This window comes from Phocoena sinus, chromosome 9, assembly GCF_008692025.1.
Source record: "Phocoena sinus isolate mPhoSin1 chromosome 9, mPhoSin1.pri, whole genome shotgun sequence".
In the NCBI taxonomy this organism is placed as follows: domain Eukaryota; kingdom Metazoa; phylum Chordata; class Mammalia; order Artiodactyla; family Phocoenidae; genus Phocoena; species Phocoena sinus.
The window spans coordinates 46430799-46445912 of NC_045771.1; the positions used below are offsets into that span (position 1 = coordinate 46430799).

Consider the following 15114-nt stretch of genomic DNA (forward strand, 5'->3'; position numbering starts at 1 on the left):
TATTGATTTGGCCTCTCTCTGTCTTTTTTGATGAGTCTGGCTAAAGGTTTATTAGTTTTGTTTATCTTTTCAAAGAGCCAGCTCTAAGTTTCATTGATCTTTTCTGTTCTTTTAGTCTCTATTTCACTTATTTCTGCACTAACCTTTATGATTTCTTTCCTTCTACTAACTTCAGATTTTGTTTGTTCTTTTTCTTCTTTTTTTTTTTTTTTTTTTTTTTTTTTTGCGGTACGTGGTCCTCTCACTGTTGTGGCCTCTCCCGTCGCAGAGCACAGGCTCCAGACGCGCAGGGTCAGCGGCCATGGATCACGGGCCCAGCTGCTCCGCGGCATGCGGGATCTTCCCGAACCGGGGCACGAACTCGCGTCCCCTGCATCGGCAGGCAGACTCTCAACCACTGCGCCACCAGGGAAGCCCTGTTTGTTCTTTTTTTAGCTCCCTGAGGTATAAGGTTAGGTTTTTTATTTGAGATTTTTCTTGTTTCCTGAGGTAAGCTTGTATTGCTATAAACATCTCTCTTAGTACTGTTTTTGCTGTGTCCCATAGATTTTGGATCATTGTGTTTTTGTTTTCATTTGTCTCCAGGTATTTTGGATTTCCTCTTTGATTTCTTTGGCGATCCATTTGTTGTGTAGTAGCATATTGTTTAGCCTCCAAGTGTTTGTGTTTTTTGCAGTTTTTTTCTTGTAGTTGATTTCTAGTCTCATAGCATTGTGGGAAAAGATGCTTGATATGATTTCAGTCTTCTTAAATTTACTGAAGTTTGTTTTGTGGCCTCACATGTGATCTGTCCTGGAGAATGTTCCATGTGTACTTGAAAAGTATGTATTCTTCTGCTTTTGGATGGAATGCTCTATATATATCTATTAAGTCCACCTGGTTTAATATGTCATTTAATGCCAGTGTTTTCTTATTGGTTTTCTGTCTGGATGACCTGTCCATTGATGTAAGTGGGGTGTTAAAAGTCCCCTACTCTTATTGTGCTGTTCTCAGTTTCTCCCTTTATGTCTTTTAATATTTGCTTTATGTGTTTATGTGCTCCTGTGTTGGGTGTATATATATTTACAATTGTTATATTTTCTTGGATTGATTCCTTGATCATTAGGTAATGTCCTTCTTTGTCTCTTATAACAGTCTTTATTTTAAAGTCTATTTTGTCCGATATAAGTATTGCTACCTTGGCTTTCTTTTGCTTTCCATTTGCATGGAATACCTTTTTCCATCCCCTCACTTTCATCCTGTGTGTGTCTCTAGATTTGAAGTGAGTGTCTTGTAGGCAGCATATATAGGGGTCTTTTTTTGTTTCCATTCAGCCACTCTATGTCTTGATTGGAGCATTTGTTCCATTTACATTTAAAGTAATTATTGATATTGTGTTCTTATTGCCACTTTGTTAATTGGGGATTGTATTTTAGGTCATTTTGTTCATTTCTTCTTTTGTTCTCATGATTTGAAGACTCTCTTTAGTATTATGTTTGGATTCCTTTTTCTTTTTTGTGTGTGTATCTAATTTAGATTTTTGTTTTGTGGTTACTGTGAGGTTTATATATAGCAAGCTATATAGATATGTGTGTGTGTGTGTGATTGTTTTAAGTTGCTGATCTCTTAACAAATGTGTTTTAACAACCCTGTGTTTGTACTCTCCTCCCCTCATGGTTAGTGTTTTGGATATCATGTTTTACATTTAATTGTTCTATGTATCCCTTAACTGCTTATGGTTGATATAAGTAATTTTACTACTTTTGTCTTTTAACCTTCCTACTAGTTTTGTGTGTGGATGATTTCCTACTTTTACTATATGTTTGTCTTGTTTTTTTCTTTAATAGATCTTTATTGGAGTATAATTGCTTCAGAATACTGTGAGTTTCTGTTTGCACAACAAAGCGAATCAGCCATATCCCCTCCCTCTTGAGCCTCCCTCCCATCCTCCCTATCCCGCCCTCTAGGTCATCACAAAGCACTGAGCCAATCTCCCTGTGCTGGGCTGCTGCTTCCCACCAGCCAACTATTTTACATTCAGTACTGTATATATCGTCAGTGCTACTCTCACTTCGCCCCAGCTTTGCCCTCCCACACCATGTCCTCAAGTCCATTCTCTATGTCTACCTCTTTATTCCTGCCCTGCAACTAGGTTCATCAGTACCATTTTTTTTAGATTCCATATGTGTGCGTTAGCATATGGAATTTCTCTCTTTCTGACTTCACTCTGTATGACAGACTCTAGGTCCATCCACCTCACTACAAATAACTCAGTTTCATTCCTTTTTATGGCTGAGTGATATTCCATTGTATACATGTGCCAGATCTTCTTTATCCATTCATCTGTCGATGGACACTTAGGTTGCTCCCATGTCCTGGCTACTGTAAATAGGGCTGCAGTGAACATTGTGTGGTACATGACTCTTTTTGAATTACGGTTTTCTCAGGGTATATGCCCAGTAGTCAGATTGCTGGGTCATATGGTAGTTCTATTTGTAGTTTTTTAAGGAACCTCCATACTGTTCTCCATAGTGGCTGTATCAGTTTACATTCCCACCAACAGTGCAGGAGGGTTCCCTTTTCACCACACCTTTCCAGCATTTATTGTTTCTAGATTTTTCGATAATGGCCATTCTGACCGGTGTGAGGTGATAACGGCATTGTAGTTTTGATTTGCATTTCTCTAATAATTAGTGAAGTTGAGCATCTTTTCATGTATATGTTGGTCTTTACTGATGAGATTTTTTTTTTCCTTTCATGATTTTCATGTTGCTAATTGTGTCCTTTTCATTTTTGCTCAGGGCAGTTCCTTTAACATTTCTTGTAAAGCTGGATTGGAGGTGCTGAACTCTTTTAAAAGCTTTGGCTTGTCTGTAAAGCTTTTGATCCCCCCATGAAATCTGAGTGAGAGTCTTTCTGGGTAGAGTGCTCTTGGTTGTAGGTTTTTCCGTTTCATCACTTTATATTGTGCCACACCTTCTGGTCTGCAGAGTTCCTGCTGAAAAGTCAGCTGATAGCCTTATGGGAGTTCCCTTGTACATAACATGTTGCTTTTCCGTTGCTGCTTTTAATATTCTCTCATTATCTTTAATTTTTGCTGTATTCCCCTTTGAGTTGATCCTGTCTGGGACTCTCTGTACCTCCTGGACGTGGATGTATGTTTCCTTTCCTAGGTTAGGGAAGTTTTCAATTAGTATGCCTTCAATTATGTTCTCAGCCCCTTTCTCTCTCCCTTCTCCTTCTGGGACCCCTATAATGCAAATATGGTGTGTTTGATATTTTCCCAGAGGTCTCTTAAACGGTCCTCATTTTTTTTCATGCTTTTTTCTTTTTTCTGTCCAGCATCAGTGATTTCCTCTACTGTCTTCCAGCTCGCCGATCCATTCCTCTGTATCATTTAGTCTATTGTTGGTTCTTCTAGTGTATTTTTTATTTGTTATTGTATTCTTCATGTCTGTTTGGTTGTTCTTTAGATTTTCTAACTCCTTGTTAAAAGCTTCTGACTTCTCATTCTGTGCATCCATTCTTCTGAGTTCTTTGGTCATCTTTATGACCATTACCTTGAACTCACTCTCAGGTAGATTGCCTATGTCCACTTCACTTAGTTCTTTTTCTGGGGTTTTATCTTGATTCTTCATTTGGAACATGTTATTCTGCCGCCTCATTTTGCCTAAGTTGCTGGGTTTTTTTTTTATGTGTCTGGTAGGTTGGTTACATTTCCCAGCCTTGAAGAATAAGCCTTTTGTAGACAGCCTATGTGTGTCAGGATAATACTTCCCTTTCATCACCAGAGCTGTATGCTCTAGGGCTTCCCCCACAAGGGCTGCGTGGATCTTTCTGTTGTGGTGGGCCGACTATGTGGACAGTCTGGTAAGCTTGGTTGGCCCTTGGTCTGTTTGGTTGCCAGTTCCTGCCTTGTGCAGAGGCTGTTGGCTGCTTGTTCGTGGGACTGGGTCATGAGGTGGCTGACTGCAGAACTCCAGGGTTACTGGTGGGTTGAGTCAGGGTCCAGGAGACCCCGGGGGCTGTTGCTCACCCACTGGCGGGTGAAATCAGGTCCTGGGGCTAGTACTGGCCTACTGGTAGGCAGAGCTGGGTCCTGGGGTCTGGTTGCAGAGCCCAAGGGTCCCAGAGCATGTGTCAGACCACTGGTGGATGGGGCCAGTTCCTGACACAATTGGCTGCAGGACCTGAGGTGTCTGGAAGCTTGTGTTGGCCTGCTAGCGGGCGGGTCCTGGGCACAACTGGTCCGAGGGCAGGGTCTGGGCAGCTAGTGAGTGGGGAGGTCTGCAGACTGCAAGACTGTGGTTTTCTTGCAACTGCTGTCTGCCCCCTGGTGGGTGGAGCTGGTGGGGGGGCTAGAGCAGGCTCACTGGTGGGTGGGGCTGGTGCCCTGGGGATTCTGATGCTGGTTCCTGACCACTGCTGGGTGGAGCTGGGTCCCAGGGTCTCTGGCTGGAGGGTCCTGGTGGTCTTGGTTCTACTGCCTGTGTACCGGTGCATGGAACCGGGCCCTGGGTCCTCTGGTGGGCAGGGCTGTGTTCAGAGGCAGCTGTGGATCAAAGGGTCTTAAAGCAGCCTCTCTGTTGGTGGGTGAGGATGTGTCCATGCCCTGTTAGTTGCTTGGCCTGAGGTGTCCCAGCACTGGTGCCCCAAGTGGGGCTGGGGCCTGGGACTAATAAGCTAGAGGGAGGATTCCAAAATGGTGCTTTGCCAGTACCAGTGTCCACATGGTAGAAAGAGCTCCCCAAAATGGCTTTTGCCAGTGTCTGTGTCCCCAGGGTGAGCTGCAGTTGCCTCCTGCCTCTCCAGGAGACTCGCTAGGAATAGCAGGTAGGTTTGACCCAGCCTCCGGTCAAAGTACTGCTTCTGCCCTGGGTTCCAGAGGATGTGAGATTTTATATCTGTCCTTTCAGTGTGAAGTCTCTATTTCCCCCCAGCCCTCTTGGACTCTCAGAAGTAACCCCACTGAACTTCAAAGCCAGATGTTCTGGGGGCTCATCTTCCTGGTGCAGGACCCCTGGGCTGGGAGCCTGACATGCGGCTCGGACCTCTCACTCCTTTGGGAGAACCTGTGCGGTCATAATTATTCTGCTGTTTGTGGATTGCCCAGCCAGGGATATGGGACCTGACTGTATGGCAGCTCTGCCCCTCCTACCTGCCTCTGTGTGCTTCTTTTTTTATATCTTTAGTTGTATAAGAAATTTTCTGGCAGGTTCCAGTCATTTTTATCAATGGTCGTTCTGCAAATAGTTGTGATTTTGGTGTTCCATAGGAGGAGGTGAGCTCAGGGCCTTTCTAGTCTGCCATCTTGCACAGTCTCCCTTGTATAAATGTTAATTCTACATATATTTTAGACCCCACAAGATAATAATGTTTGGTTCAGTCAATATACATTTATATTTACCCACATATTAAAACTTTCTGTTGCTCTCATTTTGTTTTAGTTTGGGATCATTTTTCTTCTACCTAAAAGAATCTTCAGTACTTATTTTAGTGCAGCTATGCTGGCCACAATGTCTCTCAGTTTTTGTTTACCTGGAAATGTATTCTGCCTTTACGTAATACTTCAGTGAAGTTTTTTTTTCCGTACAGTAACATTCAGAGATTTTCTGTGTAAAAGTCGATGACTTTTGACAAATCATATGTATATATATGTGTATGTGTATGCATAATATACATACATACACACGTTATATATGCATATACCACACATACACATGTGATATGCATATATACACATTTATGCATAGTGATACATATATTCACATGCGACATATATATGTATGTATAATATATATACACACACACATATATATATATATATATATATATATATATATATGACACTGCAAGATAAAGAACATTTCTACCACCCCAGCAATATGCAGTCAATTTCTCCTTTGCGCCTATCCCCCTACCCAGGAAACCACTGCTCTGATCTAGATCAGATTTCTAGAATCCTATGAATGGAATCATATACTACATGATTTTTTGAGTCTTCTTTCTCTCAGCATAACATCTTTGATACTCATTCATGTCATATTAGTATTTCATTCATATTTATTTTAAAATTTATTTTAAATAATTTTTGGCTGCGTTGGGTCTTCGTTGCTGTGTGCGGGCTTTCTCTAGTTGCAGCGAGCGGGGGCTACTCTTCCTTGCGGTGCGCGGGCTTCTCATTGCGGTGGCTTCTCTTGTTGCGGAGCACGGGCTCTAGGCATGCGGTCTTCAGTAGTTGTGCCTCGCAGGCTCAGTAGTTGTGGCACACAGGCTTAGTTGCTCCACGGCATGTGGGATCTTCCCGGACCAGGGCTCAAACCCGTGTCCCCTGCATTGGCAGGCAGATTCTTAACCACTGTGCCACCAGGGATGCCCTAAGAGTGTTTTCAAAGAAACCTTTCTCTCTTACTTTTCTTTTTGACTTTTCAGATTCCAGAAAGAAATTGGAAATTGAAGATTTAAGGAGAGAATGTTTTAAAATATTCTCACTTTCTTCAATGAACACGTGACAAAAACTTAAAAAGGTATTATTAACCAGTAATTTAAATATACATTTAACATTATCAACTGGTATCCCTTAAGGGAACTAATTTTCTAAAGCTATGGATCCTTAAGTGGGTCATAGAATTGACGACAATAGAAAAAGCTGTATTAGAGTCAAATCAATCAGCATACTTTTAGTGCAATAGTAGCTAATCACTCATTTTCATCCCTTTAAATTCCATTTGGTAAGAATCTCTTGCCTTTGTGTTGTTTATTTTTTTTAATTTATTTATTTTTGGCTGCGTTGGGTCTTCGTTGCTGCACGCAGGCTTTTCTCTAGTTGTGGCGAGCGGGGGCTACTATCCGTTGTGGTGCGCGGGCTTCTCGTTACGGTGGTTTCTCCTGTTGTGGAGCACGGACTCTAGGCGTTCAGGCTTCAGTAGTTGTGGCACACGGGCTCAGTAGTTGCGGCATGTGGGCCCTGGAGCATGTAGGCTTTAGTAATTGTGGTGCATGGGCTCAGTAGTTGTGGCTTGCAGGCTCTAGAGCACGGGCTCAGTAGTTGTGGTGCACGGGCTTAGTTGCTCCGCGGCATGTGGGATCTTCCCGGACCAGGACTCAAACCCACGTCCCCTGCGTTGGCAGGCGGATTCTTAACCACCGCGCCACCAGGGAAGTCCCTTTCTGTTGTTTAGAATGTTAGAATGTACTGTCTTTTGCTCAGTCAGGTTATGAAAGGAAGGTTTACTGTGTGGGGTCCCACTGAGAATCTGTATAAGGCTTGCATTTGGCAACTTGATAGGTAAAAGAAGAAAAAATGCAGGTGTGTCAAAGATCAGAGACTAGTATGTGACTTTGTGGAAAAAATGTGAGAACCACTAGACCTGAATGTTAACATATGTGGGCTCATGAAACATACATGTTTAGAGGTCTATGAATTTTTTTTTGAGCTCTATAAAAAACATTTAAAACTCTCCCTCCAGAGTGTGTGCGTTTTAGACAAAGGACTAAGTGGCCAGTTCAAGGCCTTTGTACTTCGAAGCGTGTGATCCATTTATATCCACAGGATGACTGGAGAATTAAGTGGCTGAGAGATCTTACTCTAAAAGAAAGAAATCAGTGCAGTTCTGGGGTAGTGCAGATAAGGTATTTTTTTTAATACCCAAATAAAAGAGCTTGGGCCCCTGTCCCTACCGAGGCAGGAAGTTCAGCACATGCATGAGGTTCTCAGGGATTTCCAGGGAGACGTTGTCTCCTGGTCATCCATTCCTTGGAACAGTCACCTCTCCCTCTCGCCTTCCTTCTGTCCTGCTTCACTCCATAATGGCCATTACTGCTCCTTCATTCCCTAAGGTGCTTGTATGTACCCAACTTGGCTGGAGATATAAGGAGAGCTGGGGCAGGGGTGTGGGGAGAGCTACAGCACAGCCCAGCACAGGCAGTGATGACTGACACATCACTGTTCCCAGGTTCCTGGGCTCTGACTATCACAGGAGACTTCATGCCGGCTTGCTCTCTCCTCAGGCCGTTTTGTGCTCAGACCCTCTCTCCCACCAACCTCATAGCTCCTCTGCTCCCAATTCTGGGTGCTGTCCCCTCATAGGGCATGTGGAAACTTCCAATTCCAGTCACCTAATTTGGAAAATATACCTTTGCACCCCTATCCCAATCTAGGACTGAGGCACACTAAAAAAAATAATAATAATTAAGAAGTTTTGTTAAACAATAGTGTTGTCTACCTCTGGTCATCTACCCTAGTGGTGTAACCCACAAGCAGCAGCAATTAAATTATGACTTTTACTTTACTGCGTCTCAGATCAAATATCGTAAGCACGACTCCTTCCTGTTCTAGAGAAATTCCAGGACGGGAGAAAGGGGGAGGGATCTTTCCCATGGCTTTGGTTTTGTTGGTGACTTCCTCTGTCTCTTCAGGGTTTGCACCGAGAGGCTGTGGCTGTGGATCCTGTTCGCCCTTCTGCCAGGAAGGCACACGCGGCCAAAGATGAATTTGGGAAAAGCGGTCACTTGCTCCTGTAACCATGGAAAAGCAGGGCCGCAGTGAGATGGAAATAATCCGGTCAGAGTCGCACTCCTACATCAGATTGTTGAAGGTCAACCGGGAGCATCTGGTCACTCACGTCCGCAACACTCAGTGTCTGCTGGACAACTTGTTGCAGAATGAGTACTTCTCCGCCGAAGACGTGGAGATCGTGTGTGCCTGCCCCACGCAGCCCGACAAGGTGCCGGTGACAGGGATGCCAGCCTTGGTGGCCAGACGGGGCTTCTCCCCATTGACCTGGGTGAAGAGCTTTGGGAGTGCAGTACATTGGGTGGAATTTCCTGTCGGGGCTTATCTACCGCACAGAAAGGCTTGAGTTACCAGCTCATTCCACAGTTACGTATTTCACTTCTGTGTTCCTGAAACACAGCAAACTCTTCTGACCTCTCCATTCTCCTTGCTGTGCGTATTGGTTCTCAAACAACTTGTTTTCCAGTTCACTTTAAATGAGTGAATTCTTTAAAAAGAAAACGAGCAGGAAACACTAGCAGTGCTGCCCAGTCCGTGCCCTTCGACTCTGGAGAGCTGCTCACTGCTGGGAACGGCTCTGAGAATTCCTCTGGTTGAGGAATGGCTGCATCCCAGCCTGGGTCCGTGGTAAAGAATCTTCCACACTCCACTGTGGGAAGTCTTCACAGCCCTTAGTTTCACTTTAGCTTTGTGTCATCTTCTGAAAAATAGAAGGGCAAGAGGAAAACCTCCTTCTTGGGGAGAGGAGTGACACATGGTCCTGTTGGGCTCAGAAGAGACCAGAAGGGTTTCTGGGAAAAGCACAGTAGAACACTGTTGTGGTTTTTTTTCCCTGAATTTTTAATAAGACAAAAAGCTTTTGTAAGGTACACCTTACACAGGGGTCTGCTGTCCCCTGGCTGTGTGGCCCAGCACCCATCTCATTATGCCTAACGGGTGACTTTCTCCCCCTCAGCACTCATTCCCAGAGAGCAAAAGTGTTAGCTTAAGAGGGAAAAGGAGAAAAGGAGGGAAAGGGAAATTCCAGGGGGGCGCTCGGCTCTAGCTGTGAGTCTGACCTTTCTATTTTTAGGCTCCTGGAAGCCTCTGGTTTCCTAGAGCTGTGCGGTTTGTTTCTTGCTCAGGTGGTCGGTCCATTTTACAGATCCTGGGCATTTGGCGTGTAGCATCTCATACCAGCTGGGTGGACGGTCAAGCTCGAGGCTGTAGTAAGAGCTCAGAGCCCCGCATGGGAGCCTCTCCAGGGGGCAGACACCCCTAGTGCCGGCTCACACCTTACTGCTTGTGCCGCACTAGGTCCGCAGAATTCTGGACCTGGTGCAGAGCAAGGGCGAGGAGGTGTCCGAGTTCTTCCTCTATGTGCTACAGCGACTCACAGACGCTTACGTGGACCTCAGGCCTTGGCTGTCGGAGATCAGCTTCTCCCCTTCCCAGCTCACTCAGAGCAAAGCTGTTGTCAACACCGATCCAGGTATGAGTCAGCCCCCGGGGAGACCGCAGCCACCAAGCAAGCAAGGCCCCCGGGGCTTGGAAATGCTATCTATGTGGGTCCAGCAGGGGATAAAGGCGGGGTCCACCTTGACCGGCCCTGCCTTCCACCTCAGGCAGCAGGCTCGGCTGCTGTGTTCCTTTTAGAAAGGAGAGCTGGTCCCTGTCACCCTAGTGCAGCCAAGGGAACTGTGATTGAACTGACCACAGATAGCTGGTCTGATTTATGTAGGGAGCCATGGGAGTGTAGGAATGACCTCTGTTCTGACCTCTTTCTGACTTCCTTTTCTGACCTATCTAGACATTTTAGTGGTTGTACAAATTCAAGTTTGCATTTCTTTCCTTCTTGAAGATCTTTCCAAATTTGATTCCAGGCAAAGAATTCTTCTATCACCCCTGACTGCCAGTCCTTATTTCCAAAGCACCATGGGCCCCTTTTAGTTAAATGATTAGTTCAACAGGTATTTATGAGGTACTCAGCATGTGCCAGGGCGGGGTGTGCTGGATGCCAGAGGTACAATAGGGAGCAGACCCAGCTATGGTTCCTGCCCTCAGGGACCTCAGAGGTTAATGCAGGAGCCTGGCAGTAAACGATGACACAAATGTGTAGTTGCAAATGGTGATAAGGACAACAGCAGTTCAAGGTGCTGAGAGAGCACAACATTGGGACACAGTCTGGTCTGGGGACCAGGGAATCATCTTTCCGTGCCTGTGGTCTCTCCACTTCCAGACAGTTGTTGGTAACATACCAGCACTGAGCTTCCAAACTCTGAGTTTTAAAGAATCCAGTTTGACCTTGAAAACAGAAACAAGGGACAGTGTCCCAGAGTGTCAGGTGTGTATTTAGGGGAAGCCAGACCAAGAGACAGAGTGTCAGGGACAAGCTCTTGCTTCTGCAGTTACCAGCCGGCCACTGCTAGCTTCTTACTCTTACTGCCCCTGCCCACCTCACTTTGTTACCTTCCCCAAGATAAAAGGAAAATATTCCTGTGATGAAGAGTTCTTGCAGAAGACTTCTCCACTGGCTCCTTTACCCAGCTCCTGTAACAGCTTTGAAAGTATAATTCACTCTGCAAGAAGCTAGATGTGAAAGACGACATACTGTATGAATCCATTGATATCAATGTCCAGAAAAGGCAAATTTATAGAAACGGAGAGCAGGTCAGCAGTTTCCTAGGGCCAGGGGTGGGGCAGAGATTGTCTGCAAATGCACTTATGAGGGAGAGTGTACCCCTGGATTTTAGTGATGTTTGCGTTAACTCTGTAAATTTACTAAAAATCATTGACAACAATACCTGCTGTAAAATAGGTGAATTTATAGTCTGTAAATTTTGCGTTACCAAAACTAAAAAATAGAACTCACTTCACAAATTTTAAGCTGACAACCAAGTGGGACTAAGTTGATGGGAAAGGATTGTAGATGAATCTGGAAATGTGCAGGTGTGTCCAATTTCTGTTAATTGAATTATCATTAAGACCCAAAAACTATTTAAAGGAATTTTGGAACACCTTTTTTTTTGTCTGGAGTAAGCTCATTTTGTAGCTCGTTTCTGCTGAGAGCATGGCACGTACGTCAGCATGTTACCCCATGTCAGCGTATTAACCCGTGTACTTCCCCGTGGGCAAGCCCAGGGCTCCCCCTGCGGCACGTGCTGAGCATCAGTGATCCCCAGGCCTCAGCTTTGGAACCAGGGCCTCTGTGCCCTGTGTAGTGTAAGAAGGCCGGTTTTCACTTTAGTTTGCTCACTCAGTTATGGTGAAGCACAGCCCCTTTTCAGTCCATATCAACGTCAACTGTTGTATCTTATCGCAAGAAGTTTCGGCATTAGGTTTTATGAGACTATCTGTTGTTTTAAGAACAGTGTCATAAGCACAAGAAAGGTTAGGGCAATCTCTTCCTCAACGATACAAGTTTCAGTGGGGACTGGCTTGCGCTGTTTGAGCAGGACCCTGGGGTTGGGCTGGGGCAGCAGGGCCACGTGGCCTGGCCGTCACATTTGAGGGGGCTTCGGTTTTTAGCTGGAGTTCAGGGACAACTTGCGCAGAGGAGTAGGGAGCCTGTCTCTGACACTGATCCCAGCTGAATTCTGTCCCCGCTGGCTGGCCGAATCTGAGGTCAGACAGAGGGGTGGAGGCCCAAGGGCCCGCAGATTCTGGAGCGCCGGCTCTTTGTACTTGAGGAGTGCTCGCACTTAGCCTGAGCGTCCAGGCTGCGGGTTTGTATTCCCCGTGTGCTTGCTCCTCCGCCTGAGACCTCCCTATTTGATGCACTTTCCTCCTGTGTCTCTCTCTCCCCGCCTACTTCCACCTCTCACCTGGCGCCACTCTCCCTGCAGTGAGCAGATACAGCCAGAAGCTGCGACAGCAACTGGGCCGCGACTCCAAGTTCGTCCTGTGCTACGCCCAGAAGGAGGAGCTGCTGCTGGAGGAGATGTACACGGACACTGTCGTGGAGCTGGTCGACTTCGGCAACGAGAGCCTGGGCAGCCTGGGCAGCCTGGCCTGCCTCCTGGACCCCTCCACGGGCGTCCTCAACGAGCAGGGCGAGACCATCTTCATCTTCGGCGACGCGGGCGTGGGCAAGTCCATGCTGCTGCAGCGGCTGCAGAGCCTCTGGGCCGCGGGCCAGCTGGACGCTGAGCTCAGGTTCTTCTTCCACTTCCGCTGCCGCACCTTCAGCTGCTTCAAGGAGAGCGCCTCGCTGTGCCTGCAGGACCTGCTCTTCAAGCACTACTGCTACCCGGAGCAGGACCCCGAGGAGGTGTTCGCCTTCCTGCTGCGCTTCCCGCACACGGCCCTCTTCACCTTCGACGGCCTGGACGAGCTTCACTCGGACTTCGACCTGAGCGGCGAGCCCGACACCTCCTCCCCCTGGGAGCCCGCCCACCCCCTGGTCCTGCTGGCCAACCTGCTCAGCGGGAAGCTGCTCAAGGGGGCGCACAAGCTGCTCACGGCCCGCACGGGCGTCGAGATCCCGCGGCATCTCCTCTGGAAGAAGGTGCTCCTGCGCGGCTTCTCCCCCAGCCACCTGCGCGCCTACGCTGGGAGGATGTTCCCCGAGCGTGCCGTGCGCCAGCGCCTGCTGGATCAGCTGGAAGCCAACGCCAACCTCTTCAGCCTGTGCGCTGTGCCCCTCTTCTGCTGGATCATCTTCCGGTGCTTCCAGCACTTCTACGACACCTTCGACGGCTTCCTGCAGCTGCCCGACCGCACGGTGACGCTGACCGACGTCTTCCTGCTGGTCACCGAGGTCCACCTGAACAGGACGCAGCCCACCAGCCTGGTGCAACAGAACACGCGGAGCCAGACGGAGACCTTCCGCGCCGGCCGGGGCACCCTGCACTCGCTGGGCCAGGTGGCTCACCGGGGCATGGAGAAGAGCTTCTTCGTCTTCAGCCAGGAGGAGGTGCAGGCGTCCGAGGTGCAGGAGGGGGACCTGCAGCTGGGTTTCCTGCGGGCCGTGCCGGAGCTGGGCCTCGGAGGGGACCAGCAGTCCTATGAGTTCTTCCACCTCACCCTCCAGGCCTTCTTTGCTGCCTTTTTTCTGGTGGTGGACGAGAAGGTGGGCACTCGGGAGCTGCTCTGCTTCTTCCGGGAGTGGGCTCCTCATGGGGCGGCAGCAGCTGCGTCCTGCTATCCCCGCTTCCTACCCATCCAGTGCCTGAGGGGCCGTGGCCTGGCCGGGGAGGACCCCTTTAAGAACAAGGATCACTTTCATTTCACCAACCTCTTCCTGTGCGGGCTGCTATCCAAAGACAAACAGAAACTCCTGCGACACCTGGTGCCTGCCGCCACCCTGCGGAGAAAGCGCAGGGCCCTGTGGGCTTACCTGTTCGCCAGCCTGCGCTCCCACCTGAAGCACCTGCCCCGAGTTCAGTCTGGGAGATTCAGCCAGGTGCAGGCCATGCCCACCTTCATCTGGATGTTGCGCTGCATCTATGAGACGCAGAGCGAGAAGGTGGGGCAGCTGGCGGCCAGGGGCATCTGCGCCAACTACCTCAAGCTGACCTTCTGCAACGTCTGCTCGGCTGACTGCAGCGCCCTCTCCTTCGTCCTGCACCACTTCCGCAAGCGCCTGGCGCTCGACCTGGACAACAACAATCTCAATGACTATGGTGTGCGGGAACTGCAGCCCTGCTTCAGCCGCCTCACCGTCATCAGGTGAGACCTCCAGGTCCCGGGAGCAGCCGGCAGGGCCACCAGGGCTCAGGGGACACCAGGACTGGCACTGTGGAGCGGGATCTCCTGGATTACCCTGGAACTCGTGGCCGGGGGTCTGGGAACATCCAGAGCTTCTCTGTCTCAGGGTGGCAGAGGGTAACGAGCAAAGCTTCGAAGTCAGGTGGACCTGGATGGGCCCCAGCTGGGTGTCCTTGAGCAGAAGTTGCTTAACCTCTTTGAGCTTCAGCGTCCTCATCTGGAAAAGAGGTTCTCATAGCCTAACAATTACAGTAATTACCAATCAGCATCTGAGAATGGGTGAAGTGCGTTAAAAATATTACCCGGTTTAATCCTTTTAACACACTATCAGGTAGGTACTGTTATCGTCTCCATTTTGGCAAACGAGGAAGCAGAGGCACAGAGAAGTTAAGTGGCTCAGGGTCACACAGGTGGGCCATGGTGGAGCCAGAATCGTAAAGAACCTTTTGAGATTCACGTGAGGCTCAGAGAGAGCCCGTGAAGTGTTTCTGGCACGTGAAAGCTTTATGACGGCAGAAGAAGCAGACTTTGTGCCTATTAGCGTTAGTTAACTTCCACGAAAAAAGCGGGCAGCCCTGAGCTGCCAGGGGATCTCAGTAGAGAATGCTGACTCTTGATTCGTTTCCTGTGTGATGGGTTAGAGGAAAGAAAAACCAGTCTCCTTTCTTCTATTAGCATTTTCTGTATTAAATACACCTTGTAAAATCTCTAGGGGGGTTTCAGTTCTCCACTACTTGGCTCATGCATTTCTGAAGAGCAGATGAGATTTGGAACTGATTCCAGGTACCTGTTACACAAGCGCCAGAGCATACATTGTCGGGGGATGGGTGGGATGTAGGGAGCCCAAACCTGCCCCGGCCTGGGCATTGGAAAGCCTGGAATCTATTCTCTGAGCTCTCAGCCAGCGACTCTGTTTGTAGCCTCAGGCAACC

General features: G+C 48.1%; 1 protein-coding gene across 5 annotated transcripts in view; it reads left to right on the plus strand.

Annotated features, from left to right (window-relative positions):
- NOD1 (nucleotide binding oligomerization domain containing 1) overlaps positions 1-15114 on the plus strand; it is a 91821-nt gene that overhangs the window by 35894 nt on the left and 40813 nt on the right. For 3 of the 5 annotated variants that reach the window (XM_032643194.1, XM_032643198.1, XM_032643196.1), the window contains exons 2-4: positions 8398-8705; positions 9791-9965; positions 12319-14143. In XM_032643194.1, the coding sequence (XP_032499085.1) occupies positions 8505-8705; positions 9791-9965; positions 12319-14143 (2201 nt within the window). In that variant the 5' untranslated portion in view covers positions 8398-8504. Of the gene's footprint in view, positions 1-6411; positions 6507-8397; positions 8706-9790; positions 9966-12318; positions 14144-15114 lie in introns of all 5 variants that reach the window. The other 2 variants (XM_032643193.1, XM_032643197.1) reach the window with 1 other exon arrangement.